Source organism: Danio aesculapii, chromosome 9 (genome assembly GCF_903798145.1).
Source record: "Danio aesculapii chromosome 9, fDanAes4.1, whole genome shotgun sequence".
Lineage (NCBI taxonomy): Eukaryota > Metazoa > Chordata > Actinopteri > Cypriniformes > Danionidae > Danio > Danio aesculapii.
Genome location: NC_079443.1, coordinates 38,515,367 through 38,526,865, shown reverse-complemented (window position 1 = coordinate 38,526,865; position 11,499 = coordinate 38,515,367). Strand labels below are relative to the sequence as shown.

At 36.4% G+C, this 11,499-nt stretch overlaps 1 protein-coding gene across 1 annotated transcript in view; it reads right to left on the bottom strand.

Moving 5' to 3' along the window:
* Positions 1 to 841: 841 nt before the first annotated feature.
* Positions 842 to 11,499, bottom strand: part of LOC130235480 (solute carrier family 49 member 4-like) — a 31,262-nt gene continuing 20,604 nt past the window's right edge. The window contains exon 5 of the mRNA XM_056466070.1: positions 842 to 2,509. Within this exon, the coding sequence (XP_056322045.1) occupies positions 2,394 to 2,509 (116 nt within the window). The 3' untranslated portion in view covers positions 842 to 2,393. The remainder of the gene's footprint in view (positions 2,510 to 11,499) is intronic.

The window sequence follows — 11,499 nt, the reverse complement described above, 5'->3', positions numbered from 1 at the left end:
CATTAACTGTACTTGCAGAAAAAAACAAACAAAAAAAAATGTGCTTTTAAAAGTTAAATAAAATTGGCAGTGTTCTTAAAAAGTAAAAAGAAAAGTGCTGTACTTTAAAAATATTATTGTATAGTAGTTTATTCATCAAAACCTGGAAATGCTGCTTGGACCTGATAAATATAGGCTATATATATAATTTTTTATACATTTTGAAATACATGTTGCATGTACATATGACGTGTACATCTTTGAAATCTAACTTGTATTTTAATATGATTTGGAATTACATATTTTAATTATAAATTGCTGCTCATCATTCACAGTAGGTCTATGTGTGTCAGAAAATCGAGTGACAAAATGCACACATACAGTGCTTGATCAATTCATACGTGCGGTATTTCTGTGATCTTAAGTGAACTGTCAAGTTCGCGATAACCGAGCACTGATCACTACTTTCAAGACTCGAGCACAGTTAGCGGTCCCTCCGTCTGTGCAGACGGAGAGTAACTTTAATTATATTCTACCTCTAAGCTTCAAGTATGGCAAAGTTTGAGTCCATGTTCTGTGTCTCGCGCCATTTGAATCACATTAAAAATGAATTAGCTTAAATCTGAGGTAACAAACTAAACCGAAAGCCACGTACGCTGCTTTACAAAACAAATAACTTTAACACAAATTATTTTACACAACTGCAACTGCACAAGTTTTAACACATTTGTAACAATTATTTTACCGATGATGCAGCATGGGAAAACTGAAATGCCAACACAACAGCAGTGGTCTGTAGAAAGGTGATCTCCGAGTGGACTGATTTTTAACATCATTGATGACAGAGCAGAATAAGGCACGATTGCTTTTAAAAACATATTTTTTAATAAGGTGCTAAAAATCTTTGACATGTATTCACACACGGACAGGGCCAAGTTTCCCCTGCAGTGCCACTCAACGTTAACATTACAGTGACAGAACAGGGCACAAGCACATCACAGTGAACAGGAGGACACAACAAAGGTCACTGTTAATTAAGGCAACGAATGTTAACCACAGCTAAAAAGAGAAAGCCGTTCTGTACAGAGACAAAAGTGATTTGCATGCAGGAGAACAGAACCACCTGCGTCCAACATTAAGCTTCTGATTTCCAACGATAACCGTCAATCAAATCACCGCTAAATCCAACAGCAGTCTGAGATTTGTTTACATCTCAAGCTGCCAAATTTTGCTTTTCACAGCAGAGTCGCATGTAAGTAATGCAGTCCAGATGGGCTCCATTTTTATGGTAGAAATGCAGGGGGAAAAAAAACACGCCGGTGGGTTCATTTGTGCAGCGGGGAGAGGGAGTATTGCACTCGACGTTGCATGAGGTTACGCCACAAGTCACGAAAGGCTACCGAACATGGCTCTTTATTGCTGGCGAATAGTGTTGTATCAGTCCAGCAAGTCCACGTTTAAGCGCTCTTCTGCAACAGTAATCAAACATAAATTAACAACAACAATCCCTTTTTGACAACATTAGTGTATTAATCCCTAAAATTAGTTATTAAATCACATTTAAAACATGATCGCTTGCATAAAAGTCTATAAAACGGGTAAAAGGCTCACCCAATGTGCGCATGCTACAGCTACAAACCAGGCCGTCACACGAGAAGACGACGAATGTTTAATAAAACAGATCCTTCGTCATGTAAACGATGACTCTAGACACCTTGGGAAAACTTTTCACAGCCACGAGTGAATTATCCTTTGCATAATATGGGTTGACAAGGAAAACGAGAAGACTGGAGGAGCACGGCACATGCCACTTATTGACAGACCTATCACAGGTCAATTAAAGCTTGGATCCCACAGGCTGTTCACAAGTGACACTACAGCCCTAAGAGGTCCCCGGTCTGCAGACGGCCACGGCTCCCGCCAGACAGCTAATTGAGCTTGTCTATAATTATCCATAACGCTCCCATTAGATGTGGTGAGAGCACTTGAGTCGCCATCACTGCAAATTGTGCCTGTCTCTCTATGCAATGGAAGTCCCTTATTTTGTGCCATTATGTAAACACAAAAGTTCCACAGATCACTTTTAAAAAATGCTAATAATAAAAAGTAAAAAAGAGAAAAAGGGATGCATCCAGAAGGTCAAGTAGAAAAGTCAATATCTATATGTCTATCTTCTTTAGTTACGTCTCAGGTTCCCACTGTTAAGTTATGATGCTAACACAACGCACTGCCACCACTGCTGGTCGTATATTTCACAATTACATCTTTCAAAAAAAAAACAAAAAAAACAGATCCATAAAAGTGAGCATCAAGCTGTGTGCCCTTTCTCTGCACTCTGCTGGAATATAGTGCCCATAAAAGAAACAAGCACTTCAGTTTTCTTCTTCTTGGGAAAAAAAACCCTTTTTCGATGCTCAGACAGAGACAAAGACATCCAAATAGAGGCGGTCGTATGATTCCCTGAAGAGGAGGAGGAGCAGGAGACTGAAGATGCAGGATCCTGTCAGACACCAGTTCAACCAGGACAGCTCTGAAAAACAAAATAGCAAGGGTGACCGGGGTTAGTGATGCCAGCCTGAGTCATGGGCTTGAATGCATTATGGGACGGACATGGCTTTAGAATATTTTTTTAAAAATGAGCAAGTGCAGAACATAAAGTAAGGCTATTATGTGCAAAGTTGTAAGTTGAGGAGGCTTTCATACTTGTACCGTTGTACTATTATTTATAACAACAGGAGGCGACTCGGAGTAACTGTCATGACAAAACAGTGGTGAAAAAGATTTTTTCAACACATTTCTAACTAAACATAATAGTTTTAATAACTCATTTCTAATAACTTATCTCTTTTATCTTTGTCATGATGTCAGTAAATAATATTTGACTAGATAATTCTCAAGACACTTTTATACAGCTTAAAGTGACATTTAAAGGCTTAACTAGGTTAATTAGGTTAACTAGGCAGGTTAGTGTAATTAGGCAAGTATAACGAGGGTTTGCTCTGTAGACTATTGAAAAAAAAATAGCTTAAATAGGCTAATAATTTTGACCTTAAAATGATTTTTACAAAAATTTAAAACTGCTTTTATTCTAGCGAAATAAAACAAATAAGACTTTCTCCAGAAGAAAAAATATTATCAGACATGCTGTGAAAATTTCCTTGCTCTGTTAAACATCATTTGGGAAATATTTAAAAAAAGAAAAAGGGGGCTAATAATTCTGACTTCCACTATTTATAACTAATAAATGTCTTAAATTTAACACTTCATTTAATAAAAAACATACTTTTGATAAAATAAAAAATGGAGGTATTTGACAAATAGTTCTTTGCATTATACTAAAGCTGCTTCATTTTCTTCAAAAGCAACATTCAGCTCATATGATATCCCTATTTGTTTTTTGATTTGTTTGTTTGTATCCAGAGTATTATGTATATTTTATTTAACGGATAAAAGTTATTATTGATGTTAATACCTTACTACCATTTTTTAAATCTGACTCGTTACTTTCGCTTTAATGACTTTTGTGCTTGGTCTATTATTTGATAACATATTGATTGATTGATTTTGCTGACTTCTACCCTTCAATTTTGTTTTCCATTTTATTTTATTTTTTTCAATTCATAATCCAATAAATTATTGATGGACGAAATGAATCCTTTATATAGTAAAATAACACCCCACAACTTTTTTTTACAGATCACAGCCATTCATTTCCTTCTGACCAAACCATATACATAGTCATGCTCTAATAACCACAGGCAAATAGACTGTAGAAACAAAATATAATAATCACTGTCTGAAACACGTCAAGAGAGTGTGAGATAGCAAAGACACAGTTTCCTACAGCCGCTCTTTTCTTTTCAATGGCCAGTAAAGATTACCAGAGGTTTTTTAACAAGGTTGAAGGTTAAACCAGCAACTGAACTATTTCACACACACTGCACATGATGAATACCAAGATGCATTTTAAAAGCACGACACCAAAAGCAGCACGCAAGAGCTGTGCAAACACATTCAGTGTTGACGTATACAGCAGCGATTCAATAGATGAAAGCCTCACACCAGCTGCTGAGGCTCTGATAGAGCGCCGGGTTGAATATAACATAAACCAGGTCAAACACACAGACCCCTGAGGACAAAGGAAAGAGCGCAACTTAATTTAATAGAGAAGTGGATTTCAATTTCAAGACGTCCCGTATCCAGATAACAGGTTGATCAATTGCCCCTGAAGTGAGAGCTGCAATCGATGGCAGAAGGTGAAATGCATGCTGGGTCAGCCGCTGAGCCCATTTGGGCTAAATCATATGATTTAGCCATGCAGCACAGTCAACACACGCAGGACAGAGCCGTGTCGGCCTGGAAGAAATGGGGAAGTGGGGATTCTTTTCAAAGGCCTCTCATTAATCAGCCTTTACTAGCCCTTCAACAGCGCTTGGTACAGCGGCAGGTTAATGGAGTTGTGTTTATCTGGCTATTATGTCTGTGGTGCACGCTTGCCCCAGCTTCATCAATTTAAAACAGAAAGGTAGCATCAGCAGGCGGGACGTCTGTAGCGAATGTTAATGAAGAGAGTGGCTCAGTGCAGGTAATCCAATCAGACTTGACTCCCTTCAAAAATCCAAGACTCGTCGAAAAGGTTATTTTAGTCAATGAAAACAAAGACAAAGACTAAAGCTACTGGTGAAAATCATTTCCGTTAATTAAAATAAAATAAGAATTAGCAAAAAAAAATAAATGATAAGTTTCAGACATAATAAGTATTTGTCCTGTGGCAGAAAACCCCAAAAAGATATGGTATTTTAAACAGGTCAAAGACAGTCATCAATTCTGATTTTAATTTATTCTGTGTGCTGATAAATGGGAAAAGCAGTCTCTGGTCATCTGTTCTCTTTAGAATAAATGTATAATCTACAGCCTCACCAGGTATGATCATTATTAATAATGAATGTGAAAAGGTGACTAAAACGAAAAAAAATTTATAAAATAAAATTAAAATTAAAAAAAATTAAATATAAGATTGTTTTTTTATTTTAAAATAATAAATAAATAAAGAATAATAGCCTAACTGATTATGATGGAATTTTTACAAGATGTTCCTTCATTTTGACTTTACCGTGACCGTTTATCCACAACCAGGCCCTGTCCAATGTTTTGAAATTTTCAACAGCATGTTTATTGCTCCTCTGTGACAAGATCTGACCACCCCCTTTGCAAATTAGTAGGTGGAGCTATAAAGTCAAGCACTGTATTCTTCGGCGGAGATGTTTATTCTACCTATGATGTCACGGTTAGGTGCAATCAGGATCTGCTGTTTTCTGAGCTTGATTCCAAATAAGTTGTTATTTCAATAACAAGATCGATTTCAGCTCTAAAACTTACAGGATATTCTTTTAGCATGATGAATTCTTATCTATCAAAAGCTCAAGTAATAGATGAGATCTTAGTTCATGACCGCTTTAACGTAAGCTATGCAAACATTATTCTTTGTTTTGGTCTACAGAAGAAGGGTTCTGTTAGCTCTACTAAACTACAATAACTTAAACTAAAAGTGAAAAAAAAAAAAAATAAAAATAAAAAAATCACAAAGTAAAAGCTAAACTAAAAATAGCAAAACTATCAATGAAACAAACCAAAAACTAAACTGAAAATTACAGCAAATGTAAAAATAGTATTGAATTAAAAATAATAATAAGTCCTTACATTTATAAAGTGATTTACACATTTTTTTTGGGAGGGGGGGGGGGTCTTCTCATCCACCACTAGTGTACAGCATCCACATGGATGATGCAGTGGCAGCCATCTTGTCCTAGACTGCACACCACACACCAGCTGATTGGTGGAGAGGAGAGTAATTAAGCTAATTATGAAATGATGATGGTTACTAGCCATGATGGACAAACGGCAGTGGGCAAATTTGACCAGGATGCCAAGGTTAAACCCCCACTCTTTTTCGAAGGACATCATGGGATTTTTTTTCTTTAAACCGCGGTTTAAGGTCTCATCTGAAAGACGGCGCTCACTGAGCATTATAGAGTCCCCATCAATATACTGGGGCATTAGGACCCACACAGACCACAGGTTGAGTGCCCCCTGCTGGTCTCACTAACACCACTTCCAGCAGCAACCTAGCTTTCCCTTGTGGTCTCCCATCAATGTTAATAAAATATGTGCTGCTTAAATTTTTTTTTGAGTGAGAGCTTTGTTGTTTTACTTTTATAGCAAGATGACGTGATCGATTCTGAGCTCGTATGAACATTTATTTGAAATCAGCCTTTAAATTGTACTTCAAATTACTAAAAATTGTACTATCAAATTGTACAAAAGAAAAAAAAAAAAACGAAACATTATAACCTTGGTCATCAACAGTCCCCTTTCCATAGCTAATTCAAGACAGAACTTCGAACATGCTGGTCAACCTTTCCCCCGGCAAAGCTCAACTAAGGAGAATACAAAAGACGTTGGGTTAAAGGATTCGATTTTGCCCTCCTCTCTGGCAATAATGGGAGCACGGCAATTATATCCTGCCTGTCGGTTTACACAGCAGTCAAACTGTTATGTCGTATTTCCTTCCCCTTAATACCTGACGGCAGAATGCAGAGATGTTGTTATTAAGGGTGCAATTTAGCCTGTCTCTTTTCTGCCATCGTCTCGGGGGCCGTAATGCACTGAAAAGGCCACGGTGGAATGACAGCGTAAACAGGCCACTCACGCTGACACTCGCAATCTCTTACACGAGGAGCATTGGGACAAAAGCAGTGATAAGGGAAGGGATGAGAGGAAACAACCGCGTGGCCCGACGTCTTCTCCCTCACCCACAGGACTCCTCACTTCTGTCAGGCGTCTGAGACGGTCCTCTTATTGCTGTAATTATTCTTAATCGCTACCCATTCAGCTGGCAGACTGATGGCATATTTCAGCTGGGTTTAATGTCTCGCTTTGGCCCCAAGCTGCATCTAGAGATGCTTGACTGACAGTTTGTAGGCTCTGTTTTCTCCTTATGAGATTAAATCAGACCTGTATTTTGCACTTCTGGGTTTGATTTGTTTACCTGGTTGGTTTGGACTGACAGCACAGTCGAGGTGTTATCCTAAATTTGTATATAATAAAAAATAAAGAAAATGAGAAGAATAAAATACATTTACTTCTAACTGGGCAAAAGTTTGGAAACATTACTTATTGTGTGTCTTTGGAAAGATATTTATTACTGTGATCTAAAATTTTTGGTCTTTAGCATCACATGTTCCTTCAAAATTAATATGAATATGCTAATCTGTAGCTCAATTAAGATTTCTGATTTATACCAATGTTTAAAACTGCTGTGCTGATTCATATTATTGTGTGGAGATCATAATATTACCAATTAAAAAGTGCAATTTTTAGAAAAAAGAAATTTCATCAAACTGGAACAGTAACAACTGGTTGACTAAGGATTTTATATAAAGTAAATGTGGCTATTTTTAACATTATATCATATTATATATTTTTTTTTGCAAAACATAATGCAATATTGATTATAATTTTCCCAGATTACATGAATGGGACTATTTGAAAATAATTGGTAATTTTAGATTGATTATGATAATTTTGCAGTATAGTGGTCTCTCGTTTATCATGGGAGTTACGCTGTAAAAATAACCCACAATAGATGAAAGTAGTTTGCTTTATTTTTTCAATTATTATAGATGTTTTAAGGCTGTAAAACCAAATCTAACAAACCGAAGATTAATTTATTCTTTAATGACTCCCTACAGCCATTTAACTTCTACCTTTCCTTTAGCATGTCCAGAAGTTCAACTTTTTGGGCGATGGTTAACATCTTCCTAGCGCAGGTGCCTTTGAGGGTGCAGAACGTTTCGTCAACATTGTGGGGTTTTGGGAGAGAAAACTTGCCAACATACAGTACAGCACTTCAGACACTGCTAGTGATCGAAGATTTATGTGAATTTGGCAAGCTGAATGAATTCTGTACTGTACAGGAGACACGGCACGTGATTGACTGACAGTGGTCTACAGCCAATCAGGATGCAGATCACAATGCGCTAATCAGGACGCAGAACACAATGAGCTGTAAAAAAAGCATTGTAAATTGCCCCCCAAAAAATCTGCAAAACTGCGAAGTTGCGAAAGGTAAACCGCATTATAGCGAGGGACCACTGTACATCTGAATGAAATATAATAAATCAATCACAAGCATTGATAAATACTGTAGCAAGATACAGATAAAAAAAGTTTTATAGGAGTCAAAGTATTCAGGTACATAAATTGAATAATCAAATGTAAAATAACACTGTATAGATTTCATTAATCTTTCTTTAAGTTACAAACTTTATAAATTTTTGTGCCTGAATGCTTAAAACTGGCTTGGAATGCTTACACAGTCAAAAACCTTAAAAACAATTCTGAAGTTACTGCAAAGTGTAACAATAAAACATGTTTTTTCAACCTGTGACTATAATTCTGACTCAACGTTTCAGATCCTGTGATGTGTCTATTGCAAATGCTCACGTTGCGATATCGATCCTCAATCAATATATTGTGCAGCTCTAATAAGAATACAAAAAAAAATATTGTTTACACAAACACATGAAGCATGAAGTTTGTCAAGATTTAATAATTGAGCACCAATAATAATTGATCATAAAAAGAGGAGCATAATGTAATGATTTCTGAAGGATCACGTGACACTGAAGGCTGGAGTAATGAGGGGAAAAATAAATAAATAATTAAATGACAAAATATTGTACAGTATGTCCAATAAATAAGTTACATTTGTTTTCTTTTCCCCTATTTTTAATTTAATGAATAATTGAGTGTAGACCCACTTTAGTATTTGTCATCTGAAGAAATGTGTTACTTAAGAGAAACTTAAGAGCGCAGTGATTTATTTTTAATTCAATAATTAATAATTCATTCAATAAAAAAATTATTATTTATATCCCACCTCTGACCTCCAGTCCAAATCACACTTTAAAACCACACAATACACAAAAATACACACCTCAGCTTTAACTCAGAGCTAAGCCTTTGAAAAGTTGTATAGGAAACTTGCTTCTGCTGAAGCTGCTGAATTGAATGCTGGAATGAGAGAATTTAGAGCAGGAATAGCCCATCAGGAAACACACACTCTGGGTTGCTACAAAAGGTTACTGGACCCTTAATTTTATTATTGGCATCGGACAGACGGGCCACCCTCAAACACTAGGTGAGACATGGGCTTTTCTAAGCCACACAATCAAAAAAGCTGAATGTTCAGTTTGCACCAGCTATTCACAGCTTTCAGATTAAGGGTGAATGAACCAACCTTGCCAGTTTAAATGTCCAGCTGAGAAGGACAGCGGTGATAACTCAATGAAGTGCATCCCTTTCACCACATTTTACAGTGAATACAAAGAAAGTGTTAGACATTTGTGAACGTATCATCGGCCACAGACAGGTGCTTTTCCTGAAAGCACTCCAACACAACCTTGGGTGGCTTAAAAATAAATGAGGATGTGAAAAATAAAAGAACATCTTTGAGGTAGAGTCAATGTAAGAGATGCACACTTGTAGCCAACCAATCTACAGCATAATTCAGAACTGTATTAGCCATGAAATGGGAAGCAGCAGGGTAAACAACAGAACTCTGTGAAAGTCATATTCAGGAGTCAAGAGTTTTCAACAAAGACAGAGGAGGACATCATTATTAAATATGATTCTTCAACTGTATTCACAGGTAATAGCAAAAAGCACCACATATAACTTCCACTCCAAAATTAGGGCTGGGTAAGATTTTTTAACTGTTAATAACAGTCTATTTATTTGATTAAATATACAGACAAAAGATAAATACTGAGAAATGTCTTTATAATTTAATTGTAATAATAAAATTATTTTCATGCTTCAGAAATCGATCTAACATACTCCTTTGGTCTAGGTTGAGAACAGTTTTGAGAGACTTTTTTTCTGTTTTGCATTTGTTTCATGATTCTTTAGTTAATAATATTCCAAATGTGTTCAACAGCATTTATATGAAATAGAAATATTCTGTAACATTACACGTTTTGTTATTGTCACTCTGTCCAATTACGTGATTGGAAATCGAGCTCAATCACAATGTTTCAGACTCTATCGGAATCAAACGTTACCTCCTGATCAGGACTCGAATATATATGTATCTATATATGTATCATATATATATATATATATATATATATATATATATATATATATATATATATATATATATATATATATATATATATATATATATATATATATATATATATATATATATATATATATATATATACACACATACATACATACATATATATACACATACATACATACATATATATACACATACATACATACATATATATACACATACATACATACATATATACAAAGAAAATGTGAGCTGATGGTCCTCCAGGAATGTGGTGAGAACCACTGCACTAGCTGGAAACCCTCAGTTGAATGATTGTATCCAAGTACTAGCTCATAAAAAATGAAAATTAACAATGAAAACTAATAAAAATAAAGGAGAACATTACATCAACGGATGTTCAAGGATGATATTTCTTGAGCATTTATCTTCTGCGGATGTACATTTGCTTAAAAAAACTCTCAAAGATTTTTTAAAGTGGACCTTTAAGAGGAGGATTTCTATGCAGTTTAGTTAACAGAGAGATTATTATGTTGGGAAGGGCTTTCTGCCAGTGGAGCAGTGAGAGGTTGCAGGATGGTTCTGATGAAACAAACAGAAATCCATCCATCATCACTTCAGCGCCTACACACCGATTGGCCTAAACAGAAACAAAGTGTTCAAAACTCAATAGCAATGGCAACGTAATAACCTGCTATATATAGAGAGCTCATTGTTTCGGTGTTATTTTCAGCCATTGCACGGTGTTGGCAGGCCACCGCTGTTCTGACAGCCACACAAAGGCAGAACGAATCTCGTGGCTTCATTTGGGACCGATAACCCAATCAGATTTGAAAGGATGAGCCAGTTAAGCTCACTCATCTCGGTTTAATCTTCTCCAAGGGATCAGCAGGAAGACTGGGGAGTTTTTTGCAGTCTTTCCTGACACCTGGGAGCAGGCCAGCAACCTGACTGCTCATAAAAACAGAGAGCTGTCAGAGCCACTGAGAGAATGGGGAGATGAGTGTATCACAGCGGGCATCTGGATTTGACAGTGGCCAGAATGAACAGAGGCTGACGATTGTATAATTCATAACATAAGCTAATCTCTGAAGAAAATGTGAGTGGTGCTTGTCCGTGAAAAATGTAATACCCACAAGTGTTGTGGGTGGTTTCCTTCCTAAGCATTGCTATGAAGATACAGAGATGTCTCAGAGATGCTCTGATCCTTGAGCTTGAGTACCCATGGAAAATGGCTGGCACCCACAGAAAAATGACAAATATGCATGACCATATAACAGGACACAGCTCAATTAAACTCAAAAATGTAGGCTTTTTCGTAGGCCTAATGAACTGGTCAAGCGCAGTTGTGACAATGAGGGGAAAAAAGTGTA